This window comes from Aythya marila (assembly GCF_965140915.1).
Source record: "Aythya marila genome assembly, chromosome: 3".
NCBI classification, from domain to species: Eukaryota; Metazoa; Chordata; class Aves; order Anseriformes; family Anatidae; genus Aythya; species Aythya marila.
In genome coordinates, this window is record NC_139044.1 from 112,550,293 (window position 1) to 112,577,520 (window position 27,228).

A 27,228-nucleotide genomic window follows, 5' to 3' on the forward strand; every position below is an offset into this window, starting at 1 on the left:
AGTCTGTCTCTCTCTGAATCCCCCAAAGGGAAGGTTTTCCATCCTCCGGAGTCTTCTTTAGGTGAATGAGATGCTAGCTTATCTCTACCATAGCAGTGCAGCTGTTAGGTGATTGCCTGAGACGGGGAATTCATGGGTAAGTATCTGTCCCATGTAGGGCAGCCCAGGGACTTCCCTAGCAGCTAATTTATCTGCCCCAACTTCTCAGCTTGTCCTTTCTCTGAGTCTTGCTCTGGGAGCTGGGAAACATCCCCACATAAAACTAAATCAAGATGGAAAGGAGTTTGAAAATGTGGAAATTTTGCATTTTTCTTTGGGTCCTTACCCCCAGAAACACCTTTCTTCTTCTTAAATTCATTCTGGGTCTCTCAGTTCATAGCCAGGCAGGTAGGCTGCCCTGCCATACAAAATATCCCTGCATCTGGCTTGTGCCCTATGTTGTGGTTGCCTTTGAGCCTATGTGGAAGACTAGGGTGAAACAAGAGAACGGCCGAACTACTACATTTGAATGGCTCCCAAGTTAAATTGCACCAGAGATGACATTTTGTGGCAGCCAGGGCAGCCCATCTTTCACCCTGCTTGTGAGGGGGGACTTGGGCTGCTACTGTCTGAAGGCAGATGCTTTTAGGCACCCATGTAAACAAGGCTGAAAGCTGAATTGTTTCATTTTGTTAGGCAGAAGGATCAGGCAGGCTAGTTTGGGCTAAAGATTGCTCTGCTTTATCGAGACCACACAGCCAATCTCACCTGCTCTCTGCTAGACAAAACACAGAGCCTGGAGGTGGGAATAAATGCTGGAGGAGGCCAGCATGGGGAGGAACTGCTGAGATTTAGGCAGGGAGATTTTACCTGTGTGGTGTGATAAGCAAGACAGCTGTGCTGGGTTTCTGCTTTTTCATATATGGATATGAATAATCAGCAAGTTGCTGTCTATCATTTTTCCTAGTTCATTTTCCCAGTTTTTTAATATGATTCTAGTTAGCAGAAGACTGAAACAACCTCAAACTATGCGTCTAATCATGGGAGCCGATGCAAATTCCCTGTTGGTCTGTGCCTAGGATGGTTTGTGGGTTTGTCTGGGTTTAATGGGTGACATTGGTGGTAGGGGGATGGTTGGACCAGATGATCTTGGAGGTCTTTTCCAACCTTAATGATTTCATGATTCTATGATTTTAAATGGACCTAACAGCTCTAGGTCCTGACTGAGATAGTGTCCAATGTCAGGAAAAACAGCAGGTCTTGAATTCAACACTTGATCAGTCTTTGAATGTCCCTTTAGTCCAGCTATTACTATTAGAATTGAATAGCTCTGTTCAGTTTTAGATCCCTGAGCTGCTGCTCTGCTGTGGTTTTGTTCTGCCAGGGTGACTGAGGGGGGCTGATGTACTCCAGTGGTTGCTCTTGCACAGGGCGGGATTACAAAAACATCTCTTGATTCTTCCCTTGTCAGAAGCTTGTGGTTTATGAGGTTAGAAACCTTTCTGGATTAAGCTTTCACTTCGTGACGGTAAGCTGTTTTACAAGAGTGCAATGAATTTCTTTGAAGTTAATTTCAACTAAAGGGCTCTTTTCACTGCACCTCTAGCAGAAGAGACCATCTTTGGGGTTTTGAAAGAAAACCTTGCAAGTCAACAAGTCAAATACAAAGAGTGGGTAGCTGTACCAGCATGAAAAAGCGGTGGAAGTTTACTGAAATGAGACTTCTCTGTTGGGCTGAAGAGACTGTTTGAACTAGGAATTCATTTTTTCCCCAGCTGGATGCCCTTACCTGAGAAAGAAATGCCTGGCACAGCCTTCCTGCAAAGAGTGGATGGGTAGTGAGACTGGATTCCTTTGGGCAACTCCCTTAGCTCATGTATTGTCCAAAATCTACCTAATAACGTTCAGTATCTAAGTGTTGGTCTTTCATGTTTGTCCTACAGCCAGTAAGAGCAACTGCAGCTAACAGTGGGCTCAAAAGTGGTGGATATTGTTATTGAGGCATAGGTACTCCAAAGCTAAGGGTAAAATAGGGACTATAGGAGCACTTGGTGACTGAGAGACTTCCAGCGACTAAATTTGGGGTGTACAGGGAGAGGACAAAAATGGGGAGAAAAGTGACATGTAATGAGGAAGATTGCCAGGCTCTACAGAGCAGTTCACTGACTTGGTTGGAACCCCAGCAACCCAGTCTAGTGCATTGCACTGTAATGGTTTTCTTAAGGTTGTAGTCGTCGTGTTTTACTTAACATAAAAGCACTATGTGTGATAAGGTGGGGAGTGAGCTGTGTCACAGGTGGAGCTGGGACGATGTGCCTTGTGCTCCCAGGGGCTCTCTGATGACCATATTTCAGGGCCCATGTCCACATCCCTGCACACAAGTTGTGCAGGCCTATCTTCATGTCTTCCTTGGCCTCAAAGTTTTCTTACCCTGGGAGTGACCCAGAACTATTCCCTACCCTTTGGATTCCTGCCTAGATGGCTGCATGGGAACACTCACAGAGCATTTTTATTTTTTTCCCAGCCATGAGGTCCTGTTGGCTGCAGAAGGTCTGGCTTCTTACTTCTGTCTCTGTAACATGCTCTAAAGTTTGACAGTGAAGGATATGAGCAATAGCAAGCCAAATAATTAGATATCCCAGTCCTAATTCCCTGGGCAGAAGTTCACTTTTCAGTAACTGAGACTGGCTTAATCCTAATCCCCTGCAAATTCCCCTTCCTAAGAGTCTTTGTGAGGCTTCCTTATTGGTGAAAGCTTCCAAAAAGACCAGTGCTACTGTTACAGTGATTTTTTTTCCTAAGGACAGTGAATCTCTGAAGCCACAAGCCCCTTAACATATGAGTGGGATTATTAATGTATAAAACAAAGAGTGCTCATGTTGCAGCCACAAGTCTTTTCCCCTCCATTACCCTCATTTCTTGCCTCTCATGCAAGTTGCCTGTTTTTGGGGAGAAGCCTCTCTCAGAAACAGCTTCCACTGCCTTTTCTGCTTTGTTGACTGGCAGTGGTGGGTCTGAAGACTTGCATGGGGAGTCTTTGCTGCCTAATTTAGCCAGTGGAGAGAAGTTGTCACAACTGATAAATTTGGCATTTGCTTCTGACGATCTGAGTAGTGGACTCTGCTTCTCTTTGTGTTGTCTGTGCAAGAAGTGAGAGCCTGATTGCCCACGTCAGCTCCCTGGGCTCTGAGCCTTAGATGACTCACTGAGTTAGATTGTCTGCAAGCAGGCCAATTTCCTATCTTCTCACATCCCTCCTTTACCTCTTAGTTCTCTTTTCTGTTTGCTGTTCCAGTTTTCATCCTGGAAAAGGCTTGGTTAAAAGTCTCTGCAGTTAGAGGTACAGGCACCTAACCTGAGGCAAAAAGGACAATTATTTATCATCACAACTTGGTTGGTAATATGAACTACAATTTTAAGGATTATAGATTAAAACTAATTCTCAGTTGTTCAACAGATCAGACTTTGAATGATTATTAGTCTTCTGGGCTGCATGAAGATGAGGAGATAACATGTTATCTTGTGTGCAGGGTGGAGAAATTACTCTAGTATTTAATTCTAAGGCTTTAATTCTCCAAATTATTCAAATGACACTTAATAAAACAGTCTGTTTTTGGACTGGAGAAACTTTAATCAGCATTGGTTGGGAAGGTAAAAGAATAGGATCCTGAGCCAGGTCACTGTATCTGTTCAGTGGAAGCAGTTGTGCTACATGCCTATATCTGTCCTAGAAAATTTCACACTTTAAAGGGACACCAAGGGACTGGAAGACAATCACAGAATCATAAATAGATTTAGGTTGAAAGGGACCATAGGAAATCTAGTTGCAAACCCCTGTTTAAAGCAAAGTGGACCTCAAGGTTGTGTCAGGCTTTTGTCACAAGTTTGCTTGTGACCTTGCCCAGCTGAGCCTGAAACTCTCAAGGATGGAGCTTCCGCAGGCTCTCTGCAACCTGTACTTAACCTCCCTCCCTGTGGGGGAAAATTAAGTTTGGTTGGATTTTCCCTTGTTGCCTCTTGGATGGGGGAAGAGGAGGAGTGGGAAGAAGAGTGTGGGTAAACTTTGTATCATCCACATTAGAAGTGGATAAATTCTGTTTTCCCATATTTACTCTGGAGTACACTGATTTTCTGATGTGTGGATGTTTCACCAGGTGACTGAAATTGTTTTAGAGGATTTTGAGGAGCGTAACACTATGCCACTGGCTGGGGATTTTTGTTTTTTTCAAAGCTTAGGTTCACCTGAGAACCTCAAACTGGGTTTGAACTCTAAATGTCTCCTAGCATCAGGATTGAATTTAGGATAAAGAGAGCAAAAAGACAGCTATGCCATTTTGAGCACCCTGGTTGGTCAAAGTCCCCAGGCACTGGTTTTGTGAGAAGACACACTCCTCTTGGTTTTGTTTCTCCTGTGAAACCTGCTATATCTTTTCATCCTCTGTTCACAGGGTTAATGTGGACAGACACTCTTAAAGAAGCAAATGAGAACCAACCAAAAGGAATCAGATAATTCATCTCCTGTCCATGCAAATTTGTGTAAGACATACTTAGTAAGGAGACTGACCTTGCTTCTCCAGGTGCTTGGATCCATTCCCAAGGTGTGAAAAGCTCATGCTTAATGCGTAGACTCACTAGTGAAACCTGGACAGCATAAACCTTCCTTCTGCCTTTGGAAGGGTTGCTGTAGGCCACCTATCTCCAGTAGTCCTGTGGAAGACTGTGCCTTTTTATCATCCCTTATGATTTTGGTTGAGAATTAGGTGAGGGATTGACATGACCATGAGAACCTGATGGCAGGTATGTGTCTTTTCTGCACATGAGCTATGCTGAGACTGCCAAAACCCACTCATACCCGAATGTTAATCATCTCATCCACATCTCACTTGTGAAAAACATCTTGATATGCAGCTGTGTCAAGCATAAGCAAATTGTATCTCCATTGCACTGTTGGCAAGTCTAGTGCCTTGATAGAAAGAAACACACATAAAAATTTCTTCCTACTAGCCCTTTTGCCTGTGGTTGGACAGGTTGTTGAAAGACTCTTCAAATTACTTCAAATTTTGGAAGTCCCCAGATCAATGAGCTGTATATGAGGGTCCAAGCAGCAAATTGGTCTCTTTCAGCTGGATGGATCTGCTGAGTTAAATATTCCAGGAGCTGCCAATTTTTTCTTTTTGTGGTGGGGAACAAGAAGTGCTACTAGGAATTCTTGTGAGATCTTACAGCCACTAAGTTTTGGAATTTTTATTTATTTATTTATTTATTTTTGGCAATTTTTTTTTGCTGCCCTACCCTATCCAGTCCTGTGGAAGGTTTCTATCCTGCCTCGATGCTCTGTTTTTCTTTGGAGAATACTTCTGCTTGACCCCTTTGCCTTTACAAACAACATGTAGGAGACCATTGGTGTTGCTTCCCACTGCTTAGCCAAGATATAACAGATCTGTTTTTTTCTGGGTGCAGGGAAAGTAATGTCTACGCTGAAATTGTATCCAAGAAGTTTCTCTCCTTTCTAAGGTGCTGGTAGTGGAAACCCTAGCTTTATGCCCTTGTTTTATCCTCTGGGAGGGACAGTTCTGCTTCACAGAGCCCGAGGCATTCTGCCAATTCCCCACTGTTGTTATTATCCCCTGACCTTTCTCCTGGCTTACCCCCCTCCCACCTCTAGGGTGAGAGACAGTGAAGGGAAGATGGAGTTACAGCTTCCTAGACATTTGTCTGTTTTCTCTTTTGTATATCACATTGTGGCTGACAGGACTTTTTTTTTTTTTTATCTTTTTATTTTTGGCAGAAAATACCTTGCATGCTAATCTCTGTGCATTAGCTGATCACAACCTAAATGCTTGTCCATTAATCCAATGCCTTCCTGTGTGTCTTTCATCTCTGTGCTCTCTAGTGCTCTCCTGTTTCACTTCTCCCTCCTTTGTCTTTTACTCTGCTTAACACAGTCCACCTCAGGACCACGGCTCCAGGCTATGGAAACAGGGACAGATACTGTAAGGAGGGTGATAGGCTCAGTTAATAAACGTGCCACTCAGTGCTGAAGGTTACATGTATGCTCTCTGCAAAGGCCAATCATCGTGTGATTTTGATAGACAAGTTCCCTTCCACTGTTTCTTTACCTGCTAGTAAGAGCAGCTTACTGACTTTTCTGCTCTACTGATGTGTTGCCTAAGATACATCAGCATATTTCCAGATAATTCAAATACTATCTTTATTGGTGCTCTTTTACCTTGTGACAAATTGAGTGGCTGTAGAGCCAAACAGTACAGGAAGGGCTGAGATGACACTGTTCTATCTTCTGAGTTTACCATGCAGATTTCTAACCTGAGACACTCATCCCAGGCTCCTTTATAGTCCCTGCAGAGATGTAAGCAGTCTGAAAATAACCCAAAAATACCTATACGAGCATGAACCAAAGGACAACCTTATGAGGTTTCTCTGTGACCAATTTTTGGAAGAATGAAGGATCAAGGCAAGCAGTATTGTTATCCCTACATCAGGGAAATACCAAATTGAGGGAAATTCCAGTATCAGGGAAATACCTAGTGATTTGCAGTTTAGAGAATCATGGAGGCTGGAAGACTCCTTTGCATATTTTGTCACTGCTCAGAGCAGATTGCTGAGAACAACCATTTGGGTTTTGGGTGTTTCCAGTGATGGAGGCTTCATAACACCTCTGGGCAGCCCATTCTAGTTTGATCACCCTCGCAGCTCAGGGACTTCAATCAAGATTTGCATGTGAGTTCACTGGTTCTTGATGGATTTGTCTCATATTCTTTGGTCTTGTGGCTTTTTTTTTTTTTTTTTTTTTTTACTCCATGTATATACATATCAGGGCAGGTGGCAGTAAGTGCCATTGCTCAGCTTCATAGGGTAACTTTTGTTTACCTCACTTGATTCCCCTACATTTTTTTAAATTTATTTTAAATTGAGAGGAACAATATTTTCTATCCCTTTGCCTCCCTTCCAGCTTCTGTATGATCTGTTGTACCTCTCAGCTCTCACTCTGCCAGCTAGAAGATGGCTAGCTGCAAATTCCCACCTTTCTCTAAACTGTTTCTAATTCTACTGCATGATTTCTGATTTGGTGTGGGGAGAAAGAAAGGAGGAGGATCCTCTTCACTAACTTCTCTTCACTAGCTTCACTAGCAGAACATGTTCCTTACATACAGATAGATTTTTTCAGCCAGTGTGTGAGGATAGGTCTCAAACTGCTTAGTTTGCTGCCAGCACAGCACATGTACATGTTCAGAAGTCCTTAATTTTGGCATGTCCTGGGGAAAAAATGGGTGTCAGGATGACTTGCATCTGCCAGTATATTTTCTGTAACCCCATTGACATGGCCTTTTCTCCTGGACATGGAAAGCAGCTCCCTGTCTGGAGGGTGGTATTTCTGGTGGGAGCAGCAGCCAGTTTCCAGAGGCTGCTTCACCATCTCCTCACCTGCCGGGTGACCTCTTTGCTGAGAGATTGCTTGTGATCATCTGGGAATTGGAGAACAAACTTCAGAAAGAGCAATCAAGCAGGCTACGAGGGAGTGTTATTGGCTGTGTAAATCTAGAGACTGTCATTGCGTACAGTATATAATAAAATTTTCAAATGTCGTTACCTAAGTCTCTGTTCCTGTAGCACTTGCATTTTTTACATCACAGTAAATCAAATTAATAAACACAGATGTAAAGACCAAACAAATCCTGAAAGGTGATCTTGTTACAGCACTTACTCAGCAGATGCAGAGTGCCAAGTGCCATTTCCATTGTCTGAAGCAGCAGTTTTACTGAATGATAATGCTGTTTATAAAGGTCAGTGATGCTGCTCATCCAGGAGATGTTCCTGGGAACGCCTTTTCTTCGCTGAGCTCTGTTGCAGTACAGTCTGAATCCAAATAAAAGGTGAACAGAGCTGAGATGATGCTGAAATGCTGCCTGGGGCCATAAGAAGCAGAGCTCCAAATATGAAGGTTTTCTTCCAGAATGTTTTAAAGGAGACCTGGGCTTGCCAATGTGTGCTGAGAAGTGGTTTGATATCACAGAATAGCTGAGGTTGGAAGGGACTTTTGAGATTTTCTAGTCCAACCTGTCTCCTTAGAGCAGTGTTACCTACATCATCTGACATGACATATAATTTTAGATTCAGCTAGAGAATACCTGGGTACAGTTCCATGTCCAGTCCCAAAGGAGAATAACATAGGAGGGGATATTCATCAAACTAAGTTTTCTGAGGATAATAATAAAAAAAGTCATGTTGGGGTGCCTTGTTTTAAACTATATATCATAGGAGGGATGGCGTGTTTATTTCCAGTTGGGATGCGCATTCATATACAGAGATTCGGAAATGCTCCCAGGTCTTGTGGTTTAATCACAGCCTTTGCCTGTAATGAGAAATGCTGCCCATATACGTGCACAATCCTCACTGAGTTTAGCAGCAGCTGATCCTGGAACTGTTTTGGCCAGCGATGTGTTTTGGTATGTAATACAATAGGCTCGAGGAAAACGTGTGGTGTGGATGTAGTTGCTGTTACAGCTGCGAGGCTAAGAGCCCTTCAAAGTGTTACTCTGCAAAAGAAATCCCCTTCTCCAGCCTATTAGTCAAAACAACTGCTCTGTGTCAAAGCAACACAAATAGCTTTTAGCCAAAAAGCCTTTCCAACTGCTGTTGCTCTGAGGCCATTCTGCTCTGCCTGATTGCTGTCCCTATACAAGGGGTTAGTGTAGTATGCGGCTTAATAAATTCCATGGCTGGATTTCTATTGTCTCTTTGTTCTTCGTTGCCAGGGAAGCCAAATATTATTTCTGTCCTTGAAAGAAGCTGCAAATATGGGGAACGGCTTCAGTGAGAGGTGAGGGAGAAAAGGGACGCTGTGGAAAAATACCTTTTGTGTTTTCACTTATTGCCTTTTTAGAGATGATTGTGGTGATGTGGTAGAACGGGGCTGTTCTGTCTTTTCTCTGTTAGTCGGACGTCTTTATTAATGTTATTAACTTATATGCCAGGCTAAGTGATTCCCTTTCTTTACGTATCCTTTCATACCCTTTGGTGTGTCCTGAAGTGCTCCTGAGTGCTCCTGGTTAAAAACCAGTACACATTTCTATCTCTCTATCCCCAGTCTTTCTGCAGCCCCTGTTACTTCACTTTCATACGTCCTTGTTTTTCCCTGTCTTTGGATATAGAAATGGGGTCATCTCCAGTTAATATTTGGGAAACTGAGGTGCAGGGATGATAACAAATGAAGTGTACTGGGAACTATTGTCTTGCTCTGAGTCTGGTGGCCAGAGTTGACCTTCGTTGTTGGTACAAGGGAGGAGATGGAAGCTGTCCGTGCCTTTTGGTCCCGAGAAGCTAAACTAGTATGGCTAAACCTCTGTACTAGTAAGAAAAACAGAGCTGGGGGAAGTGCTGACTACTGCCACACAGTTGTCCTGCTTAAGCTTTTGCACACTCAAGGTCACTAATTTGACCTTCACTAGGCAGCAATTTCCCAGTCACTGCCAGAGCATGGCTCAAGGGAACACACAAGCTGTCTAAATAGAAAAGTTCACCTCATTTTGGGGGAAAGGATAAGAATTCCATCATTCTAGCTGATCTGTCAAGCTAGTGGTGTTTGGTCCCTCTCCCTTAGGGATATGCATTGTCCCTGGGCTTATTTTATGTACATAAATGCAGTCTTCTTTGTTTGGTCTTCTGTAGGATTCACTTTAAGATGTAGGCACTGAAGACAAAAGTTATGGTGGAAGTGACTACAGGAATAGCAAAGGCTGAGAGCACCAGGGTCTCTCCAAAGACCATGTTCTAGCACTAACAACTGCTGTACTGCTGTAAGAGAAACCTCTGTAGGACCCCAAAGGGATCACCTCTGTAGTGTTGCCACCCTGCTGACCTTCCATACCCAAGAGGATCTCCACACTGGGGCAACCCTTGTTGGAAGAATGTCATGAAGCCATTGATCAGTGCTATGATGCATAATGACCACGTTAGCTCATCTTTCTTTTGATGCCTCTAATGAAAATATGCTTCAGCTAATTAGATGAGGCTCCCTTCACAGTCAGTGGTAAACTGGTCCAGACATGGTTTGTCTGACCTCTACTCCTGTTCTCTGTTGGACATCTACTTTAGAATAAAATGTTTTACATCTGATACTGCTTGCTTTCCTCTACTAACTGTATGGAGAGAGCTCAAATAGTAGCTAAACCCCATGCCAGGTGGCTAACAGGTCTTGATAATGAAGCTTAAACCAGAATAAACTAATTAGGCCAGTGATTTTAAAAGCCATACCAAGGAGACTACAAGTTCTGTTAGTGAGTGATGTGATTCTTCAGGAAAAAAATAAAACTACAGTTAAATTGGAGCAGTATTTTGAGACAGGCAAGGTTTTTCACTTGAGTACTGGGAAACTATGTCTTGTTTAGCAGGCAGATCACAATCTCCTGCTTCAGTTCTTGATCTTCAGCCCGAAGTATGGAGACCATCCTACCTTTACTCCCAGTGCTAATTACCTGTCCTTTCCTGCAATGCCTTTCCCAAGAGGAGTATGTGGGAAGTGGCGATTAGCTTTGAGCTGGTTGGGCAGCCTGACAGCTTGAACTGGTAATGCTCAGGATGCCTGTCTCTTGTTAGTGTTGTTTATATCAAACTAAAAAACCAGTTTACGTGTGAAATCATCCCTCCTGGTACCCTGACAGCATTTATTGTTGCTTGAAGTTGTCCAGTTACTGGTGAACAGTAAATCCCCTCTTGGCTGAAATTAATGACTAAAGCAGAAGATGCTGATTTGGCAGTTTTGCCTGGCTGTTGCATACACAACACACTGCACGTTGTATCAAGACAGTATTTGAGTTTGTAACCAAGCCATTGGAGATAGGACACATCAGAAATTAGATAACATTCATACAAACCTACTCTTCAATCTTATTTTTTTCTCTTTTCACAGCCACTCTGAGCTCCCTTTTCTCCTGGGTAATTTTTATCTCTGCATAACACAATCCTTTTTGCCAGCAGGTATGGTGTTGAGATCCAGGAGCTCAACCACAAGGTCACTTACAAATGGATATTCCTGCTCAAAATATTTCTCTTTTCCCCCTTTTTAGTATTTTAAAGCTGCTCCCTTTCTGTTTCTGTAGTTTCCCTACATTTCCCCACTTTGGCTCAAGTGATCTAGCACCCATGATGTTTTCCTGGGATCACACTTCTGACAAATTAGAAAGAGATTTTTTTGCCCTCCTCCTGCACCCTTTGTCTCCTTTTGTTTTCCCCTTTTCATTTCCTTCTTTATCCCTTACTCTGCTTCTTCCTTTCACTGTTTAGCCTTTTCTATCTTGTCTCAGTCTCTCCTCATTTCCTTTCCTCTCTTGGGGTTCATAAAGCTGCCAAGGCCTGGCCAAAGCAAAGAGAAATATGTATTTCACAGGCCAGGGTCATGCAGAGGGCAACATCATGGTTCTTATTGCAGGTCCTAGGGAAAAGGATGCAGGTTTGTGTCAGAGCTGTTGCTCTCATTAAGTTAGTCAAATCTACCATAAATACGAATAAATAAATAAAATAAGGAATGTAAAGCAGGAGGAAAAGGGAGATGTTAAAATACCAGTGACGGAAACAGGCTAAGTATTTATATTTTCTTATATATTTTCTATATTTTTTTTGCCTAACTGTTATATTTTCTCAGGTAGTGAGTTCTAGGAGAATTAAGCTCAAGGTCTCTGGTCTGGAGGGGAACCACAAGTGTGGGTTCTCTGCTGTGTCTCAGCAGAGCTCACAATATTTGTCTGTGAGCTCTGTGCCTTCCACAGACACCAATCTGTCATTGTCCTGAAAAATTTCCTGCTTCTACAGTGGAAAAATTGTTAGGTGCAAAGCAATCTAGACTGATTTGACCTAGTTGAGCATGAAAATTGCCTATCCCCTATGCTTATTACACAACATAAATGAGAGAGTTTCACAGTCAAAAAAAATCATAAAAATGACCATCACAGTGTTGAATTGCTCATTAAAACCAGTGAGAGGGACTAAAAGCTGATGGGAAATGTTTTTTTTGTAGCAGAACTTTGCCCTGCCAAGATGGTATTTGCACATGTAAGTCACGCTGTATTATTTCATGCAGGGTAACAGGATTTCAAATTTGCTCTCTAGGATCACAAGAATCGTTCAACATTTTGACCTGCTGGTTGAAATCTACATTTTTCAGGGATATGCAGGCTGCTCTGAGGGCCCCAGAGCTGCCTTCTGGTCCAGACTGCAAGGAGCGTACGTCTGCTTGTGATCGCTTTAGCAGCAGCTCCTGCAGGGTTATGCACTTTTGCCTTCACTCCTGCCATTTGTCCTAGTCTGAACAAGGCTACCGTCTCTCTGTACTCATAGTCTTGACAGAAATAAGTTCTTCTGAATGGTCAGAAGGCTGTTTATTCAGTGTTGGTGTTTCTTAGCCCTTGTCAGATTGTCTTAGATCTTGATTTGCTTACAGAATTGGTCAGTGCACATATTTTGTCTGTCACTCGTGTGGTCCAATAGCAATTTTCATTGTCCCAGTGTGCTGTGCTGTGCAAAAGCTTTCTTTTAATTTGGGTGGTAACAGCGTTAAGTCACCAACTTTCCTGGGCTGATGCTCTGACATGCAGCAGCTGGTTTCATGACAGATGCTGGATATTTCCTATTGCCAGAATATTTAGGAAATAATTTTCTTTGGTATGTGGTGAACTGTCAAACCGGGGGCCTCCAAAATATTGGAATAAAAAACAAAAGGTGCATTTATCAGGTGTAAGGGTGCACCAGAAGACTGCTATTGCTCACTGTCCTCACCAGCCTTGACTACAGGTGACATGACTAAGAAGAGCCTAAGAAGGAATCTGATGGAGTGGCAGTGATGGTTTGCAGACTGGTTACACAAACCATGAAACTGCAGATCATGGCTTAGGTGGAGGTGAGCTAAGAGGTTGGTCACCATAAAGTGTTCTTGGCCTGTTGAATAAGTAGTAAGACATTCAGTGAACGCAGAACATGTCCCAAGGCAGGTGCACGGATCCATTCCCTGTTATATAAGCACTGTATTGGGTAATCGCTTTAGCAACACATGAAGGATTGGCACTTGCTGTTCTTCGACCCTCAGCAACCCCACAACAGAGGGGTCCTCTGAGAGACCAGGCAAGGTAGATAATTGTTTAATGCCCTCTGTCTCTAAGGCAGCTATACCAAAAGCCCACCGGAACCCTTTTGGGTCCTTGCAATATCCTCTTTTGAGATAGTCTATGCCAAGGATACACGGAGCATTCGGGCCAGTCACAATACGGTGCTTTTCCCACTCATTCCCAGTCAGACTCACTTCAGCCTCCAATACAGTCAACTGCTGAGATCCGCCTGTCACTCCACAAATATAGATGGGCTCTGGTCCTTTATAGCTCGATGGCATTATAGTGCATTGTGCACCGGTGTCTACTAAAGCCTTATACTTCTGTGCGTCTGATGTGCCAGGCCATTAATTCTGTTCTAACTGAAACCAGGACAGTGGCCTTAGTCTATGTAATAGCTGGCTCATGTATTCTCTTGCCTCCAGTTGAATCACACACAACCATGTTCTTTCAGGCAGGTCTTTCAGTGGACTTTCTGACCCAAAGTCTTCCCCTAGTTGTCCTGGACCTCCTGGTCCCTCCAGCAGCCATCTCACAGGCTCTTTGCTCTCAACATGGCCCAGACTTATGATCATCTACATCTGGATTCCAAAACTCTTAAAAACTTCACTGAGAGCTGTTGCCATGTAGTAATGTGCCATTTACCATTGCTCTTGACTAACCCAACTAAGTAGGGAACACCTTCATCTTCACTGTCTCATGCATGTTACTTGTACAGTATCTGTTATTGCCTGCTCCAAGTCTGGAGCATAGCCTTGCCACTTGTCACTTACAACATAAGTAGCATGGAAGGAAGTTTTTTCCTTCCTGCAAAATTTGATCTCATCAGCATTTATGTTTCTGGCTGTTACTGTGACTTTTTGTTTTCTGTCCAGGAGAATACTTGTTTCTTTCTGAATTAACATTTTGAAATGTTGGGAAGGTGCGGATAGGAGGCTGGAAGGCTGGGTGGTCAGCAGGCTGTCTTTCTTCAAGGTGAGTTTAATGCTCTGGAAAGACACAAAGGTGTAAATACTGAAGAGAGAGTCCCTTTGATTACAGGGTAGGTAGTGAGATGCATGGATCCTTGAAGTGCCCTTGCCACGGGTCTGGACTTCCATTTAACGAACCACCCATGATTCATCTCTTCTGTCTCATCCTTGTGCTCTCTTTTGGTAGGATGTTGGTAGGGTGAGAAAGACAGTGTGGCAATCCTTGGAAATCAGATGGGACTGCCAGCTGATTGTTTTGCTGCAGGCTGTTGCAGAAACATAAATGGCATCACTTTTTTTTGTCCCTCACATAGATGAAAGGGTCTCAGCCTAGGACTGATGGGCTTCTACAGCTTAATCCAGAGCCCTAACTAGCAAAGGAATTCCAGCTGGATCCTCTCCTTCTGCAGGGAGTGTTTTGACGAACTGACTAAAGTCTGTATTTATTTCGTAGTAATCAACAGTATCATACTCATTTCTGCCTACAAATGAAGAGATGCGGCTTTGGTTGTTGGGTGGCTTAAATTTGGATTTAACTTTGGATTTGTTTCAAGATCTGTGCACTGCTTAATGAGCAACTTGTACACTTTCTAGGCAGGTTGGATGATGGTTGGCAAATGTTTCATCAGCTGTTCCATGCTAAACCAGTTCTTATTACTCCTTGGAGTTCTCTGTTTCTCAGAAACTGTAGAGCTGTGGTGACACATAGTGTTTGTAGGATGCAGTTCAGCAGATATATCTCATGCAGTGCTACTCTGTTATCTCAGGGAACAGTGCTCTTCATTGTCTGGCAAAAGTTTTTGTGGGATTCTGATGTGAACTAGATTGGTGAGCTACATTTGAGTTAAATCAACCTGAAGAAAAAGGAAGAAGACAAGTTTCTAAACCCATTTCAGTTCCATGATTTAGTTCATTGCATATCTCTCCAAATCTGTGTGTTGGCACAGTAGACAAGGCTTTGATCTGAAATATAGGAGCAGGAATAAACAGCTGGAGAGGGTTGGAAGTTGGCAAAGTCCTCATACAGCTCTTTACATTCAAAGTCTCTGTACTATCAATTTTCCTTCAACATCGTGGCTGCATGCCTGCACCCATTCAGCTAGTAAAATAAGAGTTTTTAAAGAAATACTGAAATGAAATGGAATTGGATGGACAACCCCTCAAATTAAAGATCATGATACTGGTGCAAGATTATAAGAGTGATAAATTGGAGGGAGTCAAGTGGAGGGCCAGTAGGAAGGGGCTGGAGCACGTGGCATGGGAAGGGAGGCCAGAGAAGAGAAGGCTGAGTTCTTTCCTTCTGTTTCATAAAAATGGTTGTAGATAAGACAAAACTAGACTCCTAGAAGTGCACAATGAAAAGGCGACAGACAGGCACTGAGGAACCTGCTTTGGCAGGGGGTTGGACCCGATGATCTTTCGAGGTCCCTTCCAACCCCTACAGTTCTGTGATTCTGTGATTCTGTGATTCTGTGATATGAATTAGAACAGGGTAAATTATAAGCAGTTATATGAAAAAGTTTCTTATCACAAGGGTGGAGAGGCACTGGCATGGGTTCTTCAGAGGCTGGAGGATTCCTGTTCATAGTAGTTTTCAAAACTCAGCAGAAAAAGGCCATGAGCAACTTAATCTCCGTTTGACATAGCCCCTACTCTGAGCAGAACTTTTGACTAAGATGACCCACAGAAGGCCCTTACAGCCTAAATTTCCCTATTATTCTAGAAAGATTAGAGTAAAAAATAATATATTTTTAACTCTATTTATTTGCCTTTACAACACTTAAAAGATTAGAAAATAATAATAATAAAAAACCTTCATAACCATATCTGCTTAAAAAGATATTTTTACAAAAGTAAGTTCTCAAACAACCATAGACTTGCAGGAGACTCAAAGAAAATAATCTAAGATGAAGTTCACATAGTAAACAAGATTTCTGCATTGAATTTTTAGAGGAATTCTTTAAAGTTCTAAACCCCAAAAGTTGCTTGTTAAATTGTCTGGAGTTCTTCCAAGAGCCTTTGAATGGGCTGTGTAGTACTTTATTAAATTCTATATGAGTTTTCAGTTAGAAAGTTTAAGGGAATAAATAGGAATAATATTTACTAGTATCTGTTTTAGATTCAAGCCTGTGGAGTTTAAAACCACGTTTTAATTCCAGTCACCCCTCGTCCTCCCCAATCTACTTTCCATTACCTTCTCATCCTTATGCAAACCCAAGGAGACCTATGAAATACTGTTCAGCATTTACAAAGTGTTACCTTGTTTAGCCTTGAAATACTGGCACTTAGCCGCGGTTCTAAATTCACTCTTGCTTTAAAGCAGTTTTTCTAAGTTAACACCGGATACTGTTTGGAGCTGCAGTTGCCATACAGAAGATCAGATAGTGTGCAAGGAAGTGTTGACTTCAAATGAAAATATTTTCCCAAGTATGCTTACAAGACGTTCAAACTTTTCTTGTGCTGTGTGGTATCTGAAAGGTGAAAGGGCTGGGGGAAGTAGCCGAAATGAAAGCAAATCTCTCTGTAGAAGGTTTGTAATAGCAAGTTTTAATCTCCAGTATTATGAACAAAGCAAAACAAACCCTACTTGTCCATACTAGGCTTCCCTGTGATTTGAGAGAGTTGCTGTTACTGCTGCAACCACGGGATTATCAGTACTGCCTGGTATGAAATGCACTCATTGAGTTACTCGTTCTGGCTTCAAACCTCGACAGGGGTCACGTTTCAGCCCTGTTTGCCTATCCTAGTGGTGTGTTATTCTGTTCCACTGGTTTCGCACTGTTTCAGTGAGATGTTAGCAGTATTGGTGTTCTGCATATAAAGAATAAGGTGAAATTCTACAGTCCATATTTATCTGAAAAAAGCCTGGTGTAGGGGCAGCCTGAGCTCCAGAAAGCTATCTGATTAAGGCTTCTGGAAGAAAGTTCTGTTTCATATTCAGTCACAAAAATATCCACAGGGAAGCTGAGGAAACTAGAAGAAAATCACATTAGGTAGTTAAAAAGCAATATAGATATTAATAATAATGAAAAAGAAACTAAAATCACTGTACACCACAAACAAAGAAATATTTTGTTAATGAACACAGTTAATTGTGTCGACTTCATTTGTTTCAGATAATGGGAAATCACTTCTAAGGATAAAGATCTTTGTTCATGTCATTTATTTTTCTTAATTATATGTATACAATTCTTTATTCATAACTACAAATGCTCAAAATTGGGTATTTTAAAAAGACATTATTGTAGCCGAGATATGGCTTGATGCACAAAGTTCTCTGGGTTGAATTATGTGTGGTAGTTCATTTGGTCATTAAAATCCTTTAAATTTCCTTGTTATTTATTAAAAGATTTTAATCATATCAAAAGTGTACAAAGAATAAATTTTATTGTGGTTGGGTCCATTCCTGTGACACACACAGACTGAGATATTCCCTGGGGAAAGTAAAGTTTGTCTTTTGATGACTGGTGAGATGATGTGTTGCTATGGTCCTTGTCAAGCAAAACTATTTTAGTAGAAGCAGCAGAAGAGGTCTTACCATTTTTAAACAACCATGGTTAATTAAGATATATGTATAAGTACATCTGGTTTGCAGGAAAGTTCTTGTATCTATGCTTTTGTGAACTGCTCCATCAGTTGCTTTGGTTTCAAAAAGGCAGGATTGTAGCTCTGTAAGAGTAAGTGAAGGATGATATTTAGATTTGCAGTACCTATATAATTCTTTATGAAACTGTTCTTCTGTAGTCCATATATGTATTAAGGCTTAGAAGTGGCTCTTGGATGAGAACTGAGCAACAATTCCCTGAAGAGGCAATGGTGAAAATGTTTCTTGGGAACTGACGTTACTGGGTGAGATAGAGTTACAGTCAGCGCTAAGGGCTGTGTTTGGTGAGTACTGGAGAGTAATTGCTGATGACTGATAGGAATCAAACTTTGGTCTTAGAAAAAACAAATTGCAAGCAGTGTTTGAAAGAAACATTTCCTTCTTGTCAGAGGAAAATATGATCTATCATTTTTGTGATATAAAACACACTGTCCTCAGAGTGTAAATCTCTGCTTTAGTAATGACATTGGCCTTTTAAATCGAGAAGTTTAGCACGACTCCTCCAGATTGCTTTACTTTGGGAGTATGAAAGCCTACCAGCAAAGATTCCATGTCCTCGTCACAGTCCTTAAAAAAAAAAAAGAGAAGTACTAAACCCAAAGGATTTTGACATCTGTTTTTCGTTATCTCAGATTTTAAAAATGTATAGCATTTTGGAAAGTTTTGTTTGGCCTAATGCTTTAGTTGTCTTCTATGTTTTTAGCATGCTTTCAGGATGAAATATATATTTTAAAGAAAAGTTCAAATTGCTGCCTGCTCTAACATTGTCCTCCCTAGACAGGCTAATGAGTGAATCACCAGAAAATTTCCTGATAAAATCATGAGAATTAATGTCACTTTCACCCCAAGACAAACCATGAAAAAAAAAACAGAGTAGATTTTACTGTGGCCATACAGCTGAAATGTTGCTTGCCTTCACGTCCTAGATACAGCAATGGTGATTTCACATCCCAGAATTTGAGGATGAAGAAAGGACCCATTTTCAGTAAAAGCCTGCTGTATCTGTGTCTGAAGTGGACACTTGGAAGGCTGTAGCTTCTATTCCAGATAATAATGCAGGGAAATTTACTTGATGGGGAATTATAACATCATTCAATAATACCTTTTTCATCTCAGTTTCTCGACTGTCATTCTGTGGTCTGTGAATAGCTGATTGGTGATCTGCTGTATCATTTTACTAAACAAAAATATGCTCTTGCAGCCATCAAAAAAGATTTTTTGCATGCTTGCCAGGAAAGAGTCAGAGCTCTGTAAGCTATTCCTTTTGTATTTATGAAGTGCTTCTTGCTTTGGTATACAAGTGCCATTGAAGTCTTCAAACACCTGCCCTTGGCTACATGTTTATGCACTTCACTCAGTAAAGAGCCTTCCTGTAGTTCCCACCCTGGTACCACATGTTGGTCACTGGATACCTGTCACCTAAAACCCAGCAGGAATGCTGAAAACAACTTAGATTTTGGTTTACTGAAACATGAATCGACGGATAAAGAAATGCCAACATTTTCAAAAGAACTGCCAATGAATATAAAGCAAATTTGGCATTTAAAGAGAAAAACACAGAGCATTAACTCTCTACAGCCTGTTCCTTTTGCTCTTTGAAGGACATGGTGTCATCCCTGATCATGTCCGTTTCTAATCCAGTATCTTCTCATAGTGGTCAGTGCCAGATGTTTCAGGCATTGTCCTTTGTTTATCATTACTCAGTCACCATCAAAGCATTCAAGCCATTCAATATCTTGAGCCTGAATGAGCTCAAGTTATTTTGAGATTGCTGATGGAAAAGGAGAGGAAGGAGTTGTTTCAACAATTGATCTGCACTAATTGCAGGGGTTGAAACCTTCCCTGATCCTGAATTGGTACTATGAAAGGCGTGGTGTAGGATAGCACTTCTCACAGAATAATTGAATATTTAGAGGAGCCAGTGCTGTCTTGCCTGCGCTTTGGCTGTATTTCTAACAGGGAGGTCAGCTTTGGGGAAAAGTTCTAATGCACTGGAGTAATGTGAAAAGTGAGAGCTACTTTTATATATACGTGTATATACATGTATATATATATATATATATATATATATATATTTGTTTGCTTTTCCTGTTGCCCAACTTGTATGGTTACCTCACTTGTAAGGGAGCAGAGCTGATCTGACTCCAGGACTAGGTGTACAGCATCACACAGAGTTTGTATTCTACCAACTGGGAAAGGAAATGCATTCCAGTAGTTTATTTTATCCCCAGAGCACTTCTTTGATCAAATGATATAATTGCACTAAAGTAGTGCTTTTTCCTGATCTGATGCTGCTCTGTCACTTACTCTAATTATTAGGACTGTGTCAGTCTTCTTATAAGCAAATGCTGCCCTAGGGACTTTTAAATTAGTATGTGATTTGTATAAATAGCTATTTGGTACACACCTTAAGGCATTGCAGCAGCAAAATTGCTAAATGAGAACTACAGGCTAAAATTTAGAGAAAGCAGAGAATCTAGCCTTCATAAGCAAAACTTAAACGTCTCAGTTAAATTACTGTGTGTTGATTATTGCTAAGAACAATTATTATAGTTGCTCCAGGCACCTCAAAATTCCCTTGGACCAGTATTCTCTCACACGACTCCTAGGCAAGGTTTCAGTGTTTAGTATGAATAAAAAACTGTTCCTGATAAGAGATCTGGATGAGGTTATACTATTTTGGAACATTAGAGGAATTTGCTGGTTATGGCCTTGGGGCCAGAGAAAAGGCCCTGGGAGTGTTTAATTTAGTGAAGTAAAGATAGCCTTCAGATGCATATACAAGGATAGCTCAAGTTGACATTGAAATGATTCTCAGGAAGCCACATGAATTCTCTCAAACCACATGAATTGTGCTTCCCTGTCTGCATAGTCATGACAGTCCTGGAGAACATGCTGGCAAACGTGAGTAAGCAGTGCACCTTACAGCAAGGAAAGGTAACTGCATACCAATCTGGCCTCTTGGTATAACAAAGACATTGACAATCAGGAGAGAGTCTCTCTAGCTGCTAAGAAGGCTAGGGTACTGGAGCATGTGATAGGCAATAAGAGACTGAGGGAGTTTGTCTGTTCATCTTGGAGAACTAAAGAATAAAGAGAGTGGAATCTAATTACTGTTTGCCAGGATCTAAAGGGGTTGTAGAAGAAATGAAACCAGACTTTTCTCTGAAATGCATAATGACAGAACCAGAGGCAATAAGTAATCATTATGACTGATTAATCTTGACTGTTAGGCGTTGGCACAGGTTACCCAGAGAGGCTGTGGAAGCCCCATCCTCGGAGATATTCAGAACTTCACTGGACTAGGCACTGGGCAGCCTGGTATAAAGTGGCCCTGCATTGAGCAGAAGGTAGGACAAAATGACTTGCAGAGGTACCAGCCCAAGTTATTGTATGGTTATGGGCCACCAAGATGAGAATCACATTTCTGCCATTTTCTTAGAAAACAAGTCTAAGATATATGTCAGGTTCCATTTTAGGACTCTGTCCAAGTATTATGTGTTTCTCTTGATGGTCTTGTCATTACTCTTTACTCTACCTTTGAAAAAAGAGGTACAGGAAGACAGAGACAGGGTATTGTGTGATTGCTGCTGGTAGACTTGTGTTAGTGGCCAGTGGTGGGAAGGGAATTCCAAACTCAGTGTAGAGAGGAAAAAACCTTTGGGGTTGAGGGGACTGTAGCTGGTGCTGCACTTGAACATGCTGCAGAGTTCCCTGCACAGATGTCTTTATATCAACACCACAGAGATTTCCCCTCAGGCTTGAGTGCGGCAAAATCAGGAGCTATTTGGCAGTTGCCATGGAAACCTGAGAGTAATCAGCTTTTAGCTCATCATAACTTTAATGAGGCTTTGTCACCATGCTTTATTTTCATTAACAACTTTATTATTGTTGATAATGCCATCCTGTGCAAACAGAAGAGATTTGGTTCTGCGTAAGGTTTTTCTTCTAACTTTATTGTACTTTTGCAGAACTGGGGAGAAGGAAAAGGTTTTGTGTCAAAAGGCCTAGAATAGAAGATGTAACCAGAAAATTAAAACAGTATATTATGAAGAGAGATCAGAGGTATGACTGGTGTGCTGTGATGGCACAGGCCCTCATACAACCAACTGTAAGTGCTCACACCAAATGTTCCCCTTAGTGGCTCCAGGTCTGGGACTTTCTTGCCCATTGTCATAGGATCCCAGGAAAATCGAGGTTGGAAGAGACTTTGATTGTCTAACTTCCTACTCAAAGCAGGGTCAACTACGAGGTCAGACCAATTTGCTCGGAGCTTTATCAAGTAAAGTCTTGAAAACCTCTAAGGAAGGAGACTGTGTAGCCTTTCTGGTAACCTGCTCCACTGATGGACTGTTCTGACAGTGAAAAAGTTGCTCTGTATACCCAGACTGAAACATTCTTGTTTTGATTTGTTCTTGATGTTCTTCCACCATATGCCCCTGTGGAGGGTTTGGCTCCATCTCCTTGCTAACCTCCCTGTAGATATTGGCAGGTTGCTATTAGTTTTCCTTCTTCAGAGGCTGAACCAGCTTCTTCTTACAGGGCTAGTGCTCCAGCTCCCGACCATCTCAGTGACCCATGGCTGAACTCCCTCTAGTTTATTGATGTCTGTCTTGCACTGGGGGACCAGAAATCACATGCAGTATCTAGATGTGGTCTAAATGATGAGTCTGGCTTAGCTGCATTTCCTGTAAACTTGATATCTGTATCAATATAAATAAGTAGTATGAGCAGGCGAAGAGTTTGGAGCATCTGAATATTTCTTCCTCTAAGGATATATAACATGGCTGAAGGCCAAATCATCCAGCCTCTCTCTTTCTCTCTCTGTGTCACTGTCTATCTTCTTTTCCCATGTGTGAGATGAGTAATAAATTCTACATCCCTCATGGGTTTAGTTGTGTGTTTGTTAGACTGCATTATTGTAAATCATCTAAAAATTAACTGTCACTAATGATGTTTTTTGTCATGTTCTTTTGCAGGTTACATATCACAAGTACTAAAGAATTACACTGACCATGCCTGTGATGGAGAATACATCTCCCTGAGATGTCCTCACAGAACCACCATCAGCATCCAGTCTTCTTTTTATGGCCGAATTGTACCAAGTCATCAGATGTGTCCCTCTCGCTATCCCCACTCCTATGCAACTTTAATTAAGGAAGACGTTGACTGTTCAGTTGGCACTTCCCTTCAGGTATTGCATGATAAATTGCATCTGTTCATTTTGGATTTTTTTTTTTTTTTTCTCAGGCCAGGCAGCAGCTGTCTCTGTTGGTCCTGCATAGCTCTGCATTGAGCAGTGCTACCCAGCACGGGAACAATGACATCCCACTGAGCTTGGTGGGTGATTCATCTTTGTAGTTTAGACAGAACTGAATTAGATTTTGTTGCTAATGCATTTCTTAATTTTCCGACAGTCCTAGTCAATAACAGTTCAGAAATGAGGTTGAAAAACAAGTACACTGCAAGACCAAATTATGTTTGGACTGTGTTTAAAGATTTATTTTTTATAGTTCTCCTGCCCAATGGGTAGCTTTTTTAACATATTTAGATTTTTTTTTTTCTTAAGTTCAGAAATGATTCTGTTTCAAAAGGCTTTTACTTTAGTAACTTGAAACCCAGTGAGAGTCCTTAACATTACTTCTTCTCCTGACTCATTTGGCTCTTAGGCCACCATAAGTGATCACACATCACTTAAGCTTGTAATCTCCCAAGCATCTGTAGTAGTTAATCACCTCTGTCCATTTGTGTAGGGGTTGTTGGCAATATGTATCCTCCCAAGAGCATACGTGACTTCAGCAATTCAAAGTATTATTTGGAAGGTGCCAGTGTTAGTCAACTGTCAATAAGGGCAACTAAAATTAGAAGCACAAACTGGCTGATGTTGAGATGAGTAGAGTCTGCTCCCAGATGTATAAGAAAGCCCAACTCTTTCCAAGTGCAGGACTTGGGACTGTGAAAATCTTTGGGCAAAGACCTCAACTTTTCTTAAGCACCCTGTGTGTTTATGGCTATGAATCAATAATAACTCATAATAAAAATTTACGGCAGAACTAGATTAGTGAACCTACAGGGCTAGTGAATCATTTCTTTTATAATTTGGCTAAAGGCCAGTGTTTCCCACATCACTTTTCCCTCTTGCATCCAGGACTTTTTAAGAAGAGTTTACAGCATTTTTTAAAGTAGATATGAGTGCTTTGGCTTCCAAATGTTGGTGGTAAATTCTTAAGAAATTGCACAGGGTTGGAGTTTGCCTGTAATGTAACCCTTGAGCTGACTGATTTGCAGCTGCCCTCTTAATAGTTCCACTGCACATCAAATGTCTGAGTTGTAGTATGGGAAGATGTCATCCTTATCAGTGGGAAGTTTTCCCAGATATGATAACGAAAGCTTTTAATACAACAGATGAGGCAGTCATGTTGTTTAAGGTGGGAGAACATGGACTGAAGACTTTGGCAGAGGCCAACCTTCCCTTCTTTCTTTTATTTATTTACTGATAAATTTGCTTGAAACATTCAATTTGATAGCATGATTGATACCTGTGTATATAGACTCATCCTTTGTGGGTGAGTGACCCACTTAAGACATCTGGAAGAACTAGAGAAAAAGGAAGATGTAGTCTTTGGCTTCTCATGCCATAGTTTTATATGCAGGAGAGATTTAAGCGACCTTTATCTACATATCTTCTTATGTCCTCAGAGCTGTTACCCATTAGCTTTGCATAGGTTCTTAAGGTGCTTGTAAGTACAGCTCCCCCTATTTATCAGAGTGAGAGTTGTGTTTCCTGTAGGCATTCTTGCAGCAGATCTTTGTACGATAAGTTTGTTACTTGACTAAGACCAGGACATGCCTATTTGCCCATTTTGGGGGGATGCATACCTGCTAGAAGAACATTCTCTGTTCTGCCACAAGTTTGTTAGGGGACTATTGGCAACCTCCTGAGTCTCTTTGGAAAATATTCACAGTGCCTTTCTGGTGCTTCTAAATCCGGCTTTGATACCTCAGTATGCGGTGTCTGGCCAGGGTAGGATGAGTCCAAATGCCAGAGCTGGATCTTGTCTTCTTTCCTAGTCCTGGAGGGGGTGATGCCTCTCTGAATGTAAAGCCAAAAACTCCACAAGCTGAATGGCAAGCTGCCTGCAGCTAGCTGGTAGGAAATGCATGTATGTAGGAAAATTGGACATAGACAAGAAAATTGTAGACAAGAAAATTGCATGTATTCTTGTGGTTTTGAAACTCACTTATATGGCTGCTATAAAGAGGACCATTGTATATGTGTTCTGATTGGCACTAATTTAAAAAGCCAGCTAAACTAAACACTTCCAAAATTAAGTATATAAAATTACGATGTCTAATCGAGCCCATGACTGTATAAATTTATTGCTGTTCTGGAGATTGGCCTGGGGGATTGTGAAGGACAGTTACAAATACTATTCCCTGCAAGCACTACCTGTAAATAACAGTTAATTCTCATTTAGAAGCTCTGTCCCCTCTAAATGTCCAGTTCAGACATACTTTCTATGTTAAAAAGGGAAAAGAAAGAGTTGATTACTCTGAGACAACCACTGCTAATTCAGCCTTAGCAGGCTGGCTGCCAGGATCCCTTGCTTTAGTCACTTGTTTTTATTTGAAATGAAATGCAGACCACTTGGGAGAGTGTGTCCAAGACATGAAGGCAGTGACCCCAAACTGTGCACATTTCTATGATTCTAACACCATAATGTTGGATTCAGTGGGAGATTTTCAAACGCACAAAGAATTTGGACATTCAGTCTGGGATTTCAGTTTTAATGTGGTTTGTCTCCTGTTAGCTTTTAGATCAAGTCACACATATGGAGAGATCAGAACAACAAAATAAAGTTGTGTTGAAAGTCAGACATTATTTGCTTTATAAACATCCTCCTAACCCTATTCCACTCTGTTAAACAGGGGAACCCAAAATTAGCACAAGTCACATGAGATATATTGCAGGAAGAAAAGAGAGATTTCTGCTGTATTAATGAAGCATCTTTGAGATAATTTAAAGATGGGAGTGTAGAAAACTCCTACACACCCTTTAATACTAGGAGCTTATTTTGTGCTCTAATGCTGTTATCTACAGTCTGGGCTGGTATGTTCTCTTCTGTACTTTGCCTGTAGAGTCCTGCTGAAGTTATTCGTCGCTGGGAGGCAAAAGAGAAAAGTGTCCTAATCCCAGCCAGGAGGGCAGGATGGGGTCACAGAAGAGGAACATCTGAAGCTCTGCCTTGGTGGATTTGAAAAAAGAGCTGCATTGGCATGGTCCTATTTGTGTTGGTGTCATTGCAATGAGTTGTGACTCACACATACCTTGATCCCTTTTGAGCAATTGTGCAGGTGCAATTGGTCTGAGCATGCAACCTAATCAGAGAGCTTGAAGGTTTTTGGCAGATCAATGCATTGGGCTTTCACAGTGGAGTTTTCTCCTGCCCCGTAATCCCATGTCACACAGGTAGAGCTGAGCAAGCCCATTTTTAATCCATGAAATGTCTGATTTTTTGGTGTGTGAGGGTATAGAGAAGGAGCTACGTTAAATTGCTGCACAGCTGGGGAACATCTGGAGAGAGCTTTTATTCCAAGGAGATTTGGAGATCTGTGGTTTTCTCATCTGTCACACTACCACACGTATTTGCACTTTGCTTCTGTGGGGGCATCTGGCCCATAGATTAATTCTATGGGGATCCTATGAGATCTTGCCTTTTGCGTAAATCTGGAAGCTAATAAACAGATACAGTGGCAGTTATGTTTATTCAGACAAACACATAAAAGTTGGCACAGAGAAGAAAGAGGAGTGTTACTGCTCTGCATTCTGCATCGTCTGCTGATAAGTGTCTACTGATAAGTGAATCTGTTTGGTGAGATACCTAAACACAACTTGTGCCTGCAAACATACACGGGGCACAGGTATGTTTGAAGCTATATTTGAAGCTGCTCACCTGAAGAGGAGGAGGTTGGGAGTGCCTTGTTTATAAAGCTTTCCACAGCTTCTCATTTCTGGATTCATGTATCCTGGGTTTCAGCAATACACAACTCAGGGAGAATGTTTAATGATTGGCTTAAAATTATTGCTTATTACCAGAAAACTAGATTACACTTTGCAGCAGATTATCTGCAAGATTTTCATTTTGGTAAATTATCATAAAAGTACAACCAAAGCTTATGTAGAAGGAAAAGAGAAAGCCCTGGAGCAAAGCTTATTGAGGAGGAAAATAAAAAGCCGTGGAGATGCATTTTTCTGTTGTTTCAGCTTCCAGATATTTATCAGAGACATTGAAAGTTAGCTTCTGCCTTCACAGATACATGTCCTGGAATCGGCAGGAAATGTTTTACCATGCAACTTGTGTCTCCAAGAGGGCTGTGCTTAGAAGGTGCTCTGGAGCCAAGCCCTGCATCTTGTTATAAAGATTAAGGGGGCTGGGGAGGGAGTTTAGGCACAGCCTGTGGCCTGGGTCTCTTTCAACACTCTCCAGGACAACCAGCTGCTGGTGACAAGAATCACTAGTGCTGCTGATGTGGTATTTCCTTTTGTGCTTTAAGCCAG

At 41.6% G+C, this 27,228-nt stretch overlaps 1 protein-coding gene across 2 annotated transcripts in view; it reads left to right on the plus strand.

Moving 5' to 3' along the window:
- The window catches only part of EVA1A (eva-1 homolog A, regulator of programmed cell death), a 199,027-nt gene that overhangs the window by 31,942 nt on the left and 139,857 nt on the right, over positions 1 to 27,228 (plus strand). For both annotated transcript variants that reach the window (XM_082755731.1, XM_082755732.1), the window contains exon 2: positions 22,649 to 22,863. In XM_082755731.1, coding sequence (XP_082611857.1) covers positions 22,649 to 22,863 — 215 coding nt within the window. The remainder of the gene's footprint in view (positions 1 to 22,648; positions 22,864 to 27,228) is intronic.